This window comes from Protopterus annectens, chromosome 11.part0 (genome assembly GCF_019279795.1).
Source record: "Protopterus annectens isolate FY-2018-M chromosome 11.part0, PAN1.0, whole genome shotgun sequence".
In the NCBI taxonomy this organism is placed as follows: Eukaryota; Metazoa; Chordata; order Ceratodontiformes; family Protopteridae; genus Protopterus; species Protopterus annectens.
In genome coordinates, this window is record NC_056745.1 from 577,777,328 (window position 1) to 577,795,145 (window position 17,818).

General features: G+C 38.0%; 1 protein-coding gene across 1 annotated transcript in view; it reads right to left on the reverse strand.

Moving 5' to 3' along the window:
- Window positions 1–17,818, reverse strand: part of TSPAN8 (tetraspanin 8) — a 513,016-nt gene that overhangs the window by 177,360 nt on the left and 317,838 nt on the right. The window contains exons 4-5 of the mRNA XM_044087126.1: window positions 9,623–9,697; window positions 9,437–9,532 (exon numbers count right to left, since the gene is read on the reverse strand). Of these exons, the coding sequence (XP_043943061.1) occupies window positions 9,437–9,532; window positions 9,623–9,697 (171 nt within the window). The remainder of the gene's footprint in view (window positions 1–9,436; window positions 9,533–9,622; window positions 9,698–17,818) is intronic.

Below are 17,818 nucleotides of genomic sequence, written 5' to 3' on the forward strand. Positions count from 1 at the left end.
GTCACATGTGGACACAGCCTAACATTAGGGGGGGTATATATAGGGATAGATTGCAGGTAAGCCTATTACACACCTTTGGCATTTGTGCATGCTACATTACATGTTAACATGACTGTCCTGCAAGTGGTGGGGTCTGAAACACATGTGTCTATCATAACAACATTACTTTCTTCACCAGCTATTTGCCACACTAATATACATGTCTTGAGGTAAAGAACACACATTACGATGGCTTACATCTTGTCATTCAGTATTGATCTGAACAGTTGACAGGTATGGCCCACTGCCCACAGGGGCAGACACTATTGTCCATAGCAGTTGTTCAGCAGGAAATCATTACAACAACTCCTGATGGCATATATAAATCTATCCACATCATCTATCCCATTATTATAGACCAAGTACTACATTCAATTACATGCATATATGTTTCACATACCTGTTTTACGATTGTCCTCTCTTCTGGGTACACTTTTATGTGTCCCCTTAGTTATGTATGGTTGTTTGTAGGTTTAGTTTATTTACATACTTTTTTCCTGTTTGCTTGTGTGCTTGTATGTTTTTTTTTTATTTCTCTTTCTCTCTATCTCCGCTACAGGATTTGAGCTGCTTTGATTAGATTGCAGCATGGAGATTGTAGGTGATGCACATGAGCAGGCGATGGCCTCTGCACCAATCAATGTTCAACACTTGCTACTTGCATGCAGCCAGCTGTGTAGTACTTCCAATTACCACTGTCATGGTAACCCACTGCTATAAATTACTACATCATGTGGGCATTGTCCCTTTACCTTTCCTGTAAGGAAGACATCCATCCTGTGTGTGGACAGCAGGTAGCAATACCACTTACAACAGGACTTGCAGACACAGGCCATCTACATATTTGTATAAGGTTCCAGACCTACGGACAGTGTGAGTAGTGTTGTTATATGCATTGTATACTGCTAGTTTTACAGGGTTTGTGTGTACATACTAGTTTAGCATGGAATGCAGTCTTCTGCATAGCTCTCAACTGTGGGCCTATCCACATGATGGCCATAGGATTAGTTGTTATGTTTTGTCTGTTCACTACACAGGTCTTGTCTCAAATATATCAGTGGCATTCTGTCTGAGTGCTATCAGTACATGGTTACATTAATTTGTGTTTCTGACTTCATATTTCTGAATAAGGGTATAATGCAAACAGTGCTGCAACACCAGCAACATTTACAGTGTATAACAACAATATTACAAATATTGCCCTATGTTTGAGCCTCTGTCCTTCACTTATATACCAGGCTCTGTCCATATGTTATGCAGCAAGAGGTTGTTACGTAGTGGCCCATCATTATGTCATGCAGCCATTCCTGCCATCATTCCAGTGATGTTGTGGACCCCCACACATATTGTGGGGTAGGGTCCATATATATGTGGGCTACAACTGGACAAAATGTATGTGTCCTTGTACAGTCCACAGGTCAGTGTATGTAACACTGTTATATACCTTTGTAAGTCATTCTCTGAGGGAGGGGTATGCATCATGTATAACCTAGGCTGTTACAACATGTGAGGGATATCAGTAGTAAGACACCTTAAGGTATATGGCTGTACATTTTCATACATTTCACCTTGGGAACATTGGTGGGCTAGTGCTTACTGTCTTATAGATGGTTCTGTTTGTCAGTGTGATAGTGATGTTTTAAGTTAAGCATTGTTATGTAACAGATACATTTTCATTGTGACAATTTAATTATTTTCCCCCTACAGGTTGAGTACAGGGGTTCACTTCACATGATCGACCTTTCACAAAGTCGACTTTCATATGGCTGACACCATATGATCGGCTTTCAAAAAAACTGCTATTTCTGTACAGTGCGGAATGGGAAAATTTCCATCTTCCACACTGTAGTGCGATCTCGGAGTTGGTATATTTAAGTTACGGGGGGTGTGGGGGCAGAGCCTCCCACAGGGGAGCAGGGCAGCTTGCCCCCCTGATAACAGTTTTAAGGTAAGTGTTAGTTGTGTCTTTTGTGTTTATTTTACATGGCAGGCTTTCCGAAAGTCGATCATATGGTCTCGACCATATGAAAGTCGACTTTGTGAAAAATCGACCATGTAAAGTAGACCCAAGTACAGACTATAATTGGAGGCTGCTGAATGACATCTGCATTAATGTGTGTTGATTGATTCTTATCTTCTGGGCCAGTGTTTCTTTACTGTTGTACTACTTGAAGGCTTTGGCCTGTACAGCAACATATGTTATGCTTTCAGATTACTGTATAAAATGTTTTGCTTGAGAGTTGCATTACTCAGTTAGTATGTATTTCTAACATCTAAATGCTATATGAAATGGCATATACAACTGAAATAGTACACAAATAAACATTTCTTATGTATGCAAACCTGCGTGTGGTGTCATATCCTTTGACTTCTCTGTGGGTATATGTTTCATGCAATAATTATCTTTTGTATGAGAGAATCAAACACTGTCCATTTTAAAAGATGGCAACTGTAGGAATACTGGCTGTTCAATATGCTGTGCACCATCTAAATATGTACCTTCCTATACATATCTATACCTAGTAATATATGTATATGTGTGTGTGTATGTTTATATATATATATATATATATATATATATATATATATATATATATATATATACACATATATGTGTGTGTGTGTGTGTGTGTGTGTGTGTGTGTGTGTGTGTGTGTGTGTATCATTGGAATGTTTACTGCTTCCACATTGTACATTCCCTATGGTAGACAGACTGTTCTGCATGATATCTTATTGATATCATCCTGACATCATACAGGTGAGACTGATTACTGTTAACTTCTTGTGGTTATGTTGTATATGGTCCTGGGTATGAGACTTGCAAGTGTGTTGGTATTGTGTTGCAAGGCAGATCTGTTCAACTGTGCAGGAGGGGATGATATTAATAATTACAAAAGGCACTTAAATTGGGCTCCCCCACCCCCATTAACTGTGCCTTTGGTCATATATGTATTTGCTGTGTTCTTTTATATATATATATATATATATATATATATATATATATATATATATATATATATAAACATAAACATAGACATACATCTACATGTATAAATACATTTCCTCTGCTGTTGAATGACTGTGCTGGATGATATGTTTGAGAAAACATCAGATCTCTTTATATCTGACATTGTTTAATGGTAAATCACTTTGGCTATAGTGTGCAGGATCCTGGGTTTGAGACTTGCAAGGTCTGCTGGGCAGAACAGAGGCTGTTAGAGACAGATTGATTAAGGCACTTTGAAGGAGATGTAAGCGGGTTTGCATGGGTTTGCATGATGGTAAGCAATGCTAACTTCCAGTTAAATATGCTTACAGAGAGTTAGCCTCAAAATTGTTTATTCTGTGTGTGCATTGCTTACCCCCATGCAAACAGGCTTAAGCCCGCTTACTACTGCTTAAAGGTGCTTACTCCCACTTACCCCTGTGCTAATTTCTTTAAAAGAAAAGAAAAAGGAGTGATAGGAAAGTAGTGAAAAAGGGGCACAAAGAGGGAAAGACAATAGGGAAAATAGCTAGGGATGTGCAGGAAGGGTGTAGGTAAGCTCCATAGCTGCCTATTTCTTCTACAGCAACAGCTGCGCATATACACTAAATTTGGTAGATTTGGGCACTCAAACCTGAGAGACAGGTGAGGACAACAATAATATGTTGTGAAGCCAATTACACCAGATTACATGTGTCCAGTGGACACATGTGCACAATGGACAGCTATGTATGGGGTGAGATTTTTTTTTTTGGGAACAGATTGCCCTTTTTTTTAAGGTGGAGTGGGATGTTGGGGAAGGATAGTAGGTATATTTGGGGCGGTAGGTTGGTTAGAATGACAGATAAGACAGACAAGACAGCATACAGGGGTGGTATATAACATGTGGGGGGGGTAAACACCTTGGATGGGGAGGGTTGTTTGGAAATAGCAAGCTCATGAGCCCCCAAATGGAAACAGTGGGACTGAGGTCCCCAGCCATGGGCAGTCACCACTGCACCTTCATGGCCCCGAAGGTGGCTGTGCTGGGGGCTGTGTAGGAGTGGCAAGCTGACCCTCTAAATGCTCCATGCAGCTCTCAAGCTGGCATAGCAAATCTCCAAACACTCTGCGGAGCTCGCTATGCACCAGACCCCGGACCTGACAACAGGTGACAGTTTCCTGTCCACACCCACTCCCGAGGGGGGGGAGCCTAATCCCCTGAGGCAGTTCCACCCAAAGGTGGTGCAGAATCAGCAGAAAAAGAGGTCCTGTGGTGGGCCCCAGATGTGCTGGTGCCTGGTGCCATGGCCAGATGAGGTGGGTCCGCTGGGACCGGCCTCCCCAAACGTGCTATGGTGTTGCAATTTTAAAATAAAAGTGGATTAGTAATAGTCATCACATTCCAGGATTAGGTATAACAGCATGAACAGATATTCCCTTTAACCCAAAACACCAGATATGGAACAGTTGCATAGCAAACAGGACACATGCATATATGGAACTACAGTGGCCATTACAACAACATGTCACCAATGTGGGAGTATTTCAACATGGAATATGCATAGAAGCACATTTCAATATTTATCACACAATAGGACATATGTCCCAACAGTAAATGTAATTGTACACATACCCATTGAGTTGTGTATGTAGATTATTGTTGCAGATATGGTGGAGGGAGAGAGAGATGTCAATTAACAACTTGTATATCCCTGTAGTTCTCACACCTTTCTTAGTCACTGCTGTAATCTGTACCTTACAGGTATTATTACACTACCCTATGGCCTTAGTTTGGACAGTGGTATGTTTGTAGACAAGTATATACGTGAACTGTGTGTACACACCTCTTACCTGGTATACCTGTGGACGTATTGTTTGTTAACACTACCTGACTGTTTCTACATATATTCCCAGATTCCAGGTTGATGTCATGAACATACCTCTCAATTTCTTACTGCACACACTCTGGTCAAGGCTTGACAACATGCAAGTGGAACTGGGACATACTTTGACAAATGCTCTCATAAACTTTTGGTGAGTTGCTACGGCAGGTTTGTTTTCATATACATTTTCTGAATATTTATAGGTCTGACAATCAGTTATATGTCATTAAAAGCTGCCTAAATTTCAGACATCATCACAATGATTTGCCAGGGGGCAGGGTTACAGGCAGTGGAAATTGGCCAATTATGTGGACATTCTGAACAAATCTGTACAGCTGAGGGGTATGATTATGCATACTGCTTACTACCACTCCCAGGATTCGAATTATGGCTGTGTCTACTAAAAATAAAAGAGTGTACATCACAGTTGAGTGTGCTATTTAGATATTGCTGTGTATGCTTTCACTGATTTCTATCTATAAGTCTCCTGTGGTTTTACAATCTGACCTTGTAATTACAACGGTCTTATACAGGGATTCCTAGACAGTTTTATTATGTAGCACAGTGTGGGTGACAGTGATGAGTAATGCATTATTATTCAGAGAAACTGCAACACTAAAAATGCCATACAATACCAGACTAAACAGTACCAGTGCAGGATTTCAATTTTTATTTCCAGGCACAGTTTTTTTATCTGACAGACCTGTGGAGGGAATGTTTGTTAACACTACCTGAATGTTGCCACACATATTACCAGATTCCATATTATTATGCACATACATCTCACTCTGTTACTGCACACACTCTGGTCATAGCTTCACAACATGGGGATAGAGATAGGACATATTTTGCATATTACTCTCATAACATTTTGGTATTCCGCAGTGGTGCAGTGGTAGCGTTGTTGCCTCACAGCATAGAGGTTCTCCCATTCGATTCTCAGCTTGGGTTGGTAATACCTTCTGTGTGGAGTCTGCATGTCCTCCCCGCGGTCGAGTGGGCGTTCGAAAGACATACATTGAATGGGCATGCCTTCATTGAAGGTTGGGCGTCAGGCTGGCAACTTGACACCATAAAAACCAACTGCCAATCATTAGCGGACCAGAGTTCCACTGTGGCGACCCCTAACCGGGAAAAGCCAAAAGACAAACAACAAACTCTCATAACATTTTGGTGAGTTGCTAGAGTGACAGGTTTGTTCTTATAGATATATTTCTGACAGTTATGATGTCTGACAATCAGTTGTATGTCATTATTTGCTGCCTGAACGTCTAGGATCACCCCAATGATTTGCCAGGGGGCCAAGGTGACAGGCAGAAAATGTAAGCCAATTATCTGAACTTTCTGAAAAAATCTGTACAGTTGAGGGGTATGATTATGCATACAGCTTACTACCACTCCCAGGATTTGAACCATGGCTGTGTGTGCTAAAAAGACAACAGTTTACATCACAGTAGAGTGTGCTATTTGAATTTTGCTCTGTATCTTTTCACTATTTCCTAAGTCTCCCTCAGTTGTACAATCTGACCTTGTGATTACAACAGTCATATACAGACATTCCTACACATTTTATTTATGTACCACAGTGTGGGTAACAGTGCTTAATACAACAGTACTATTAAGAGAATGCAACACTACATTACCATATGATACCTGAGTAAACACAAGCATTTCAGGAGTTAGACTTTTATTGCCAGGCTGTTACCCTTTTATTTACATACAACCTATATGAGACTCTTCCTGCCATATTGTCTGGTTTATTCAGTACATCCCATACACAATACAGGTTTTATACTGGCAATTAATTTTCTACTACTTCTAGATTTATTTCTTATGACAGTACATGCAAGATTATTATTAACTTGCCTCATGATGCAGCCTTTACAGCCTACATGCGTGGACTTCCTGATTCACAGCCCACTCCGCTGCAGCTGTCAGAAACATAGAGGAATATTTAGCCATACCTATCCATAATATGCATGAGATAGGCATTATTAAACAGTTACTAAAATGAGTACTTACACACTGCTGGGACATCACCCTGACTAGCTTCTTGGATCCTCTGATCCAAGAGCTCCCTCTTCCTCTGTTTCAGGTTGGCATAGTTATGCCTGACCTGTTCACTAGTTTGAGGGATGCCAGTGGCATTGGTGAAATCACGGGTGACACAGTCCCAGGATTCCAGTTTATATTGGAAACCCTGGTATTGGCCCTGCAGCAGTCTCTCTTTGTGGTCTTTTACCAAGAGTCCTGCCATGACCTTAAGACTCCTGGATGCCCCAGCACTGTGCTCCGAAGCATGATCCTTCCCCAACACTGGCCATTGTGCCCAGAGAAGGAAGCTGCAACCAGTTATGAGATGTATTCCCACCTGTGGGGTTTAAATAGAGATGATTACCTGAACTTTGCTATGATTGGATGGATTTGAAAATGCTAAGATATGGAAAAACCTGCTGACCTAAGGATGGCATTGCTTAAAGGGGCATACCAATGGGCAAGTCTATTTAGCTGGGCTACACATTGCTTACACCTGGTAAGCAGAGCTGTGCAATTGCTTATTTTTAATTATGTACACTATTTGCTTTTTGGCATTGATGTATCATTCATTACATGTTATACATTTGTTTAGTATCTGTGATTCATGTGTATGTACACAGTATGGGGTACTTGTGTTTATCAGGGGATTTTACCACTTTATTACAATGACACCTCACATTTGGACTTAATGCAGTACTCCATTTCTCAAGTATATGTTATTTAGTAGGTTATACAACAAGAAAATTGTTTACAAATTCCTTTCACATGTAAAATGTGATTTTGCTATAGTGAGGATCTGTTTGAGTATACCTCAAATTGTTTGTACAGCTGATATGGTGTAGTGGTAGATCACTGTGGCTATTGTGTGCAGGGTCCTTGGTTCAAGACTTGCAAAGGCTGATTATTTGGTTGCTGGGCAAAACAAGGGCTGTTGGATACAGTGTGACTAAGGCACTTTTAAGCAGTTGTAAGTGGGTTTGTGCAGGTTTGCATGATGGTAAGAAATGCTAACTACAGGTAAATTTGCTTACAGAGAGTTAGCCTCAAAATTGCTTATTCTGTGTAGACATTGCTTACCCCCATGCAAACAGCCTTAAACCCACTCAGTACTGCTTAAAATTGCTTACTCCCACTTACCCATGCGTTAATTTCTTTAAAAGACAATAAAAAGAGGTGATAGGAAAAAGGTGTGCAATGCTTAGCGTTGCTTATTTTTAATTTTACACACTATTTGCTGTATGGTTTTGATTTATCATTTATTACATATCATAAATTTGTTTAGTATCCCTGATTCATGTGTAACTGTACGGGGGCACTAGTGTTTATCAGGGTAATTTCACAACTTCATTACAATGACACTTCAGATCGGGACTTAATGCAGTACTCCAGTTCACAAATATATGTTATTTAGTAGATTATACACAAAATAATTGTTTATGACTTGCTTTCACATGTAAAATGGAAATTTGCTACAGTGAGGATTGAACCGGGAATGACTGCTCGCAACATATGCTCTAACCACTAAACTATAGCAGTACTGCTTTGATTGAATGAATCTTGCTATTTAACATCTTGTGCTGTTTAAGCTGGACTATACGTAGCTTAGCAACGGACACACCCGCACAGCTACGGTTAAACTTTATCACTTTTATAAAAAAATAAAATAAAATTGTGATTGTTGTCATAGCTGTCAACCAATCACAGACAACTCTCAACGGAATCAGGGACAAAGCCAGACAAAATCTGGGACAATCAGGGACACTTTTAAAATATTAGTTCTATTAACTTGAGACATTAACGGTATTGGAGAATGTGAATTAATGTACATTTCCTGCAGTAAAATAAGTCATCAGATCTTAATTATTGTCATTATTTATTCTGTATAATTCACTACCTTTTGCTCAGATGGCACCAGTGTTATGAAGGATTCAGAGGGACAAAACTAAACTTTGTGTCAAAATCAGGGACGTCCCCTGACAATCAAGGACAGTTGAGAGGTATGTACTATGAGCATTCTCGCTCATTGTAATTGCTGTATGGCAATTCTTGAGTGCAGGAGCCTGTATATTGTGAGAGCTCTGCTCTCAGAAACACCCCCTGCACTTGTCCACAGCTCTGTGTTCATTGCCATGCTGAACGTAAACAGTTGTTTCCATGCAGGAATAAGTTATTCCTGCACAGAACATTGCTGAATCCTGGGGAGTGATATTTGAATGACTAGATGGAAACAGGAACAATATGTGAATGATACAGTTCAAAACAAGAGTGGCCCATGGATCATGACACTGCTGAAGCTGATTTTTGTAATGACTGTTTTTAAGTAAATTTAATTCATTTAAATTTGGTGTCGCTTCCATTTGTGGTACTTGACTCATATGACTTCTTCAGCAGTGCTATTTCTTCATCATGTTAGCATGGTATCACTGGTGATTAGCACAGTAACATCTAAAATAAAGGAAGAAATGCATGTCTGAATAAGAAGCTGAAGTAGTCAGCTAATATAACTTACCTCTTTTTGAAAATTATCCAGATTGTCTTTAAATTCTTTTGTTTGATTAATGAATGGAATGTGTTCTGCTATAGACTTTTCTAGAGTCTCTTCAATCTATTAGACAAAATAACACTTCTGTAAGTAGCAGTAATGCATATTGTAAACTGGATAACAGATCATATTTGATGTCACTGAAAAGCTTACCTTGGATTTATACACAACTGCTAAAACACCTGCTGTAATCTGAAGGGCTAGTATCAGGAAAATTCCAATGAAAAACTGTAATTTAATAAACAAAAAGGGAAATGGACTTAGCATCACTTCTATAAAGTTAAAGTTAGGTTGTTTATTCTTTTAAAGTATTTTGTCTTTCAGAAGCAAAAGCACACTTGACACAAAAAAATAATTTCTGAATTAACCCTTCTTATAAATATTCATAATTTACTTGTAATCATATTAAAAGTTGTTACTACCAATCTTTTGCTAAAAAATTCAGAATTATTTTGCATAAACTTGGAAAATCAGGTTAAAAAATATGTGAAATGTAGCACAGATCTGTAAAACTCTGTGTGTTCTGGAGCAAGAACAACTGATGGAACAATTCAAGTTATATTGGTTGCAAGGTCTGGAGAGTGATTGCTGTGAAGTTAAACTGTATCTGTAATTGCTGCAGTGTGTCACCTATCACCACAATCAGCCAATGAGTGATTCAGTAAGTGTGAGCATGAACAGTACATCATAGTCAGACTCTACTGAACTCTTAGTCAGGTTTATACATGAACACACCAAAGGTCAAAGAAGATTAACATGAATGAAGAAGAACGATTATAATGAAAACAAAGAATCACCAAGTTTGAGGTAGTAATTGTACCATATTACCTGTAGTAATAAGGTGCCCATTGGGAGAATGGGAACTGTGCATGTGCATATTTGTGTGTGTGTGTGTGTGTGTGTGTGTGTGTGTGTGTGTGTGTGTGTGTGTGTGTGTGTGTGTGTGTGTGTGTGTGTGTAGGAACTAAAGTGAATTTTTCTTCTTTCTTATTTGCTTGCAAAGTAAATGCTCTTTAACAAAAGAATAGGAAAACAGCCATGTTCTTTTAGACTGCAACCAAGTGGATGAGAAAAACTGATGGGGAGCAACAGAAGCTCCTAAGAAGCTTAAATTCATCACTAACAACAACGGGAATTATAATCAGCCAGGCATACTGTACTGCTCACATAGCTGGGTAATAACTGCAACAAATCTTTTTCTTGTATTTTATACCATCAGAAGTACTAAGCAGCATGTATGTGTTATGTTTAACAAGATGAAACACAGGGGCAGAGTATGACAATCCTACAGCATCTAACAGATAAGTTATCAAATTCTAGTGATTCTGTTGATGGCTGGGTATTGTAACAGGGTAAGTTAGAAGCTGGAAGCTAATGCAGAGGATTAAGTCATAAGCTTTTACTAGTTGTTACTAGCTGTTACTAATAGCATTTGATTCCTTCACACCCTACTTACTCTGTTACTCTGTGATCAAGTCACTCAACCAGGCAGTGCTTTATGGTAGTTAGGAAATTGGGGTAGGTTATTTAATGGTCTCCCTGGATCACATGCCTAGTAACTACCTATGAATACACAAGTGAAGATTTCATTTACTAACAAATGGCACAGAAACAAGAAAAACTACTAGGCAATATAATGTGCTGATGGGCTAAAACAGTAACACAAAATGGAAGAAACAATGAGTGTTATTGGCGTTATTAATGGTAAAGCTGATATTTAAGTCAAAACAGTATTTCTAGGTATCTTTTTGACTTGTATGCATATTTGAATTTGAAAGCTTTCATCTGGAATCATGGGTTGCTCATAGAGGGGGGAGGCTTTTTAGAAAAGGGGTAGAAACATAGGAAGTTTAACAAGTAAGGGTCTGGGTGACTGATCCAAGACAATCAGAAAGGTGCAATATTTTAAAAGCAGGGTTTTGTGGTAGGGTCTTTTACACCATAGGTGGTCCTTTGACAGTTGCAGGATTTTTTTTTAGGTAACTAAGTGGTTTTTGTGTGTGTGTGTGTGTGTGTGTGTGTGTGTGTGTGTGTGTGTGTGTGTGTGTGTGTGTGTGTGTGTGTGTGTGTGTGTGTCTGTGTGTGTAAAACATGTAGAAAGCATAATAAGGAAGGACAAGGCCATGAGGAAAGCAGAGTTGGAGAGGTTACATGTAAGGAGAGTAAGTAAAGTACATTCAGAAAGGGAAAAGGAAGGAAGTGTGAGAGGGAGAAGGAAATGAAGCAATGGGCTTTGGAATGGTCATTTGTGTATGTCATTTTGTGGGTGAAAGTGTGTGTGTGTGTGTGTGTGTGTGTGTGTGTGTGTGTGTGTGTGTGTGTGTGTGTGTGTGTGTGTGTGTGTGTGTGTGTGTGCGTGTGCTGAGCATGTAGAAGTAAATGTGCCATTTTAAGAATGCACTGAGGGAGTCAGTAACATGAATGTGAATTAATGTAATGATGTGGAAAGGACAACAGAGAGGTCATCTTATAAATAAAAGTACAATAACAGTTGGTATTAAAAGTAAATACCTAGTTGGCATTAATAGAGAAGATCTAAATGTGTTATTTTTACAGGAAATTACACAAAGTTTAAGCTATTTAGGGGGTCATAGAATGTTAGAGGGGAAATAAATGAAATAGAAAGGAGGGAAAGCAGTCCTATTTAGTATGATGCATAAATAGAAAACTGAAGGGAAAAAGAATTATAAGAAATAAGGTAAGGCTAGAGAATGAAAGGTGGAACTTATAATCTCTGTGGCTCATACAATTACAGTAAGTTCTTTATAGGATTTATCGGGTTACAGGAGATCCTAGGAGCTGTTGCTGAATACAAGGTGATGAAGGGGAAATATTAACATTATGAGAGATACAAACTTTGGCAAAGGGGGTTTAAGGAGAAGAAATGAACACAATTAAACTGAGTGATTGAAGAAGGAGATAGCAAGACATATAGAAGCAGAGAAACCCTATGGTAAAAAAGTTCATAATATTAAGTTGAGGAGGCTGGACAAGGTTTTAGTCAAGAAGAAAACAGCATGACAGGAACTTCCAGCTATTGTGATTAAACAAAAAAAAAAAATATTGGCCAAAGTCCACATGTATCGACATCAAAAGTGTTGAATGCTTACAGCTATATTTCAGGTTTGATCATGTATGGTCTATTTTTTGTGGATCCATAAAACTTTCTTTGATTTCTGACTCTGAACTTGAATCACATACAGTGCGTTAATTATATGTTTTTTCTACAAAAGTTGTCAGTACTCATTTCTTATTATTTTTCACCTGGTGGCTAGTGTTGTATCACCTAAGAGTCAGATTGGCATTTTTGACTGCTAGTGTCAGTTGTTTTCATGACCGCAGTTAGCTGATGGCTTGGATGGCTCATTTTATACTTCCTCCGGCTGTAAGTTGTCTATTTCAACCTTGGGTTGTCATTAATCTGGCTTTGTTGATAGGCTCACAATGCAGAATTCTTAATATCTTTAGGAATTTTACATTTTGTTCCCCTTTACCAAATTACATAAAGTGAAATGTATCGCCCTTTTTGTAAGTTTTTGTTTACCAGACCAAAGGTGTTTCCATTCTGCTTGGGCTATAGTGGTATGTAACCCATTTTTCCTGGCCAGTTAAAGGTACATTATAATCAGTTTAGTGCTAGTAATTCTTCTTTATAAATTGTTATATGGAGTTATTATGCTTTTTTTTACAGTTGGTACTTTTTGTTTCTGGTATTCGTTTGTTTTCAGGATATGTTTTAAAAGTCCATTAAAGTCATTATATATTGCTGTTGGCCAGAGACTTCTGCAAATGTTTATTGATGTACAGTGTTACGGTTTAGGCTATGCCTTCTCCTATCCGCTATCTTAATCCCTGCTGGGTCTTAATTTTGGGATCACTAAATAAGATATTAATTTACTTCCTGCTGTGGTTTTAAATTCCATTCACTTCTGTGGTTTTAAATCTCATTCACTTTTGCATAGGAAATTTTGATAAGTTACATATCTGTTTTGTAACTGTAAATGGGGTTAAGAACTCAGACAAAAGAACTAAGGTCCTTTTGACTTGAAAGAAGCAATAATTGCTATTCTGTTGCTGCACAAATTGTATATCACTAATTAACAATTAAACAGATATTGGAACAGAGTTGTAAGTTGATCTTCTGATTCTTTAGACAGCAGATGTGGGGTTGCAGTTTTGATGTGCCTCCATGTTCAGTATACAGTTATAGAGACTTGGTGTCAGATAACATTGCAAAACTGATAGTTTTAAGTGCTGTTTGCCTAGCTGGCAGTTGACAGTTGGGTCGATAAAACCTCACCCTGGTTCTTCCTCTTCTAATGACAGATCTAAGTTATTAAAGCTCATTAATTGGGTAAGAGGAGAAATCATATGCTGGAGGGTGAGGGGGAAGGATTGTAGTTGTATATGTTTGTCAGAAGACAGTATACTAAATGTCTAAAGTTAAACAGAAATTATATGCACTGATAAGGTGTTTAAATTCCAGTGTAACAGTCTTAGATTTTGTAAATTTAGATAATTTTTAGATCAGATGCATTGTTGCAATACATCCATTGTTCGTGTGGTTATGGTCATACTTTAGAATTCATCAAATCTATTATTCCAAAACATTAATGACCTATTTGTCCCTTTTGAAGTTTGCTGCCAACCCTATCAGACCTACTGCTTATAATTTTGTTTCAGGAGAAGCCCAGCCCTTTTCATCATTCTCTCTGGAGGCTAAACTCCATTTTACTTAAGAATGTTTTCCTCAGAGATGTTAATGCCTAAATTGTGAGGTCAAAGGTTAGGGATATAAATCTGATGCCTAATCCTTTTTTTCACATATTAATAAATACCCTTAAAAGGCATCTGCGAGAAGTTAGGAAGCTGACAACACATCATGTTAGAAAATCAAACCTTATGAAGCAATAAGGCTCCAAACACTTAGATTTTTTGAGAATAAAAAGCTTCAAAAATAGGCTCAAGATGTTTTGAACCTCATAATATCGTTTCATTTAGAGAGGTTAATGTAGCAGTACTTAGCCTTCTCTCCAAAAGTAGTGAAAAGTTTCACATTTCATCTATGGATGGATACTGCCTCCCATGTTCTATCTTTTATGAAGTGTCTGGAGCCCAATCATGGCAATATTTCAAATTTAAAGTGTACAAGAAGCTTCTCTGCTGCACCATAGTAATATGTGCTAACTCTAACCTTGTCACTGCTCCTAACCCTAATTTGCAGCTTACCCTAAAAAAGTCCATGTCATAACTTTAACACTATACAAGGCAGCATTGACACTCACATAGATATGCAGACACACACACACACACACACACACACACACACACACACACACACACACACACACACACACACACACACACACACACACACACAATCTACTGCTTACATAATCCATACCCTAACCATACAAATCCGCATACATACCCATCCTCTTATCTAACCCTTACTCTAGCCTTAAAACAAACTCATAGTTACACTTAAACTCCTTGTCTAAACACTTACATTTGTCAACCAACCAGAACTCAGCCAAATCAGCTGTCACACAAATGCTCTTTTGCTGAATAATTATGACAACTCATGAGCATCAAAGAAATGTGCTTTGCCCAAGTTGCCTGTAAACATATATACATATACACATGCAGAGTGAGAGAGAGAGAGTTTTTCATCTAGATATTTTTTTCATATGGATAGTGTGGCAGATATTACTTTCAATGTTACAAATTCTTAAGAGAGGGAAAAAATTATCCACAGAGTATTGAACAGAGCTTTATAATACGTTGTCTTAAAGGCATGCATTGCCTTTCTATACCAGGTACATTAAAAGTACATTAAACTGAGGATAATGGAAATGAAGGCAGTCAAACTGAAAGCACAAAGAAGGATGGGTGTATAATTGGGAATTAAAAACAGACGGAAAATAAGGAAAAACATGGTTTGATAGAGGAAAACTTGTGGTGAAGAATAAGGATAGATGATATAGGTTCATAGGTGTGTACTAGGCTAACGGCCTTGGAGCTTATATAAGCCTAGCCCAAGAAAATTCCATGACATGCTGCCCAAAGTTAGTTCCCAGTGCCCTTGTCAAGCAAGGCGAATGAAGTGATCCCCAGGGTGAACTTCCTATTGTCCACCTATTCGTGTGACATATGACAAGGTAAACGTGAGAAGTTATATAACAGAATGAGAAGGAGAGATATGGATATAAAAAGGTAGGATAATGAAAAAATATGAGGTTACAGGTAAGGGTTTGAAATGGGTAAGGATATCTAAGATGAACATGTAAGAGATGTGGAAGATGAAGGAGAAGGGTGAATGTGTGTGGTCTATATTACTTAGTTGAATACACCTATTCAGCAAAGCCGCTCTTCATTGAACAACAAATTTTAACTAGGGCAAAGCAGCGGTTTGGCCACCATCAGGAATTTGCCCTTTTCCCCACTGTAGTGTGATCTCAGAGTTGGTATATTCAATTATGAGGGTGTGGGGGCACAGTCCCCAACATTGGGAGGTGTGGAGGTATACCCCTCCCACCTTGGCAGGTTTTAAATTTTATTTATTTTTTTCAGTCACTCAGTTGGCCAACTGCTTGTTTGTCCTACTTAAAATTTGCCATTCAATGAAAAGTGGCTTCGCTAAATAGGTGCTCGACAAATGGCTATTTACTGAATAGCCATTTGACGAACTAATATAGACCCAAATTTATGGTTGCAGCTGAATAAGTGGACAATAATGAAACATAATGAAGAAAATGCTTTTCCGGTAACTCACAGATGTCTTTAATGGGGATAGAAGGATATAAATGTGCCTAGGAGAATAGCCGGTTATGGATACTAGTGCTGACAAAGGGGAAACAAACACAGATGAAGCTTGAAAATTGAAGGTGAGTCACATTTTCAGCACAGATGTAAAGATACTCTTAATGATAATGGTTGTGAGGCTGGAAATGGTTGTTCCAGTTTGAACTGACATGGGGCATGTGAGTTGTATAAAGGGAGCGGGTCAGTAGACAGATGATGATTGTTAATAAAATTTGTGCAAGATAAATAAAGCGCAAGCACCGAAGTCCCAGCACAAGTACCAAAATTAGGGCTGTAAGCTGTAAGTAGTAAACCACCACACGAGGAATAATCCAAAGTAGCAGCAACAGTTTAATAGTAATCCAAAAACAGCAGCAACAATTTGTTAATACGTAGGAACAAATACACCTCACGTTTCGTCCAAAACTTCATCAGAATAACAACACACCCCAAAATAACATTTAAATACTCTAATTAAATTCAAACTAACCTATAAAAATCATGTGTCATGAATATATTAATTAGTTAAAAAAATATATATTTAATCTCAAAGTCATTAATAATCATGTTAAAAGTGTTAAAATCTTTAAAATCAATACAACTTATTTTATACAATACACATGAAATCCTTATAAATACATTAAAAATATGAATTTGTTTAAATGTGTTAAATAAATGAATGAAAGTGTTGTTTATGTAAATGCTAGTGTATATTGTAATGTCAGCTGATCATACAATGCCCTCTAGTGGGAAAAAAATATATGTAATATAATAGTGGACTTAAGTAACTTAAAAAAACTTTAATGTAAAGTTTTAAAAAGTTTTAAAAAGTTTTAAAAATGTAGGGGACTTTTAACTACTAATTACACGTTTGAAATTTAAAGTTTCGCTGATCTCATTTTCAACACAGGTGCCAAAGTAATCATGTCATTAATACCTGGGAATTTATTTGACTCTAAAACAATTTGCCAGTATAATTCCCTGTATGCAACCAAAGTTTCCCAACAACCTCCCCTAGGATCTGGTGGTACAACTTCTAAGACAAAAAAGTTAAAATAAGCCCCATCACAGACCAAGGTGTGCTTAAATAAAGAGTTTGTATCACGCTTGGTCCTAATGTCGTACAGGTGCTCATAAATTCTCTGTTTCATTTTTCTTTCGCTTTTGCCAACATAGAATGCTTCACATTTTCCACATAATGCAATATATATAATACCTTTGGTATTACAGTTTGCAAAAGAGTCTAAGGTAAGTGTCTTTTTACGGGCTACCAAAAAATGTGTGTTACCAGTCTTCAAATTCTTACAGTACCCACAGGCTCCACATTTAAAGACACCATGTTTTTTCTTTTTGTTCTCCTCACATCTCTTTGCGTAGCTAACCTTTTCTAAGATTCCTTTGATGTTACAACCTCTTTTATAAGTGTACTTTATTTCTTTGTCAAAAATGTATCCCAAATCAGATACTTTTGCAAAGTTGTTCCATTCCCTGTCTACAATCTTTCTAACCTTACTAGCCTGTCCGTCGTAGGTTAAAATAAGGCCC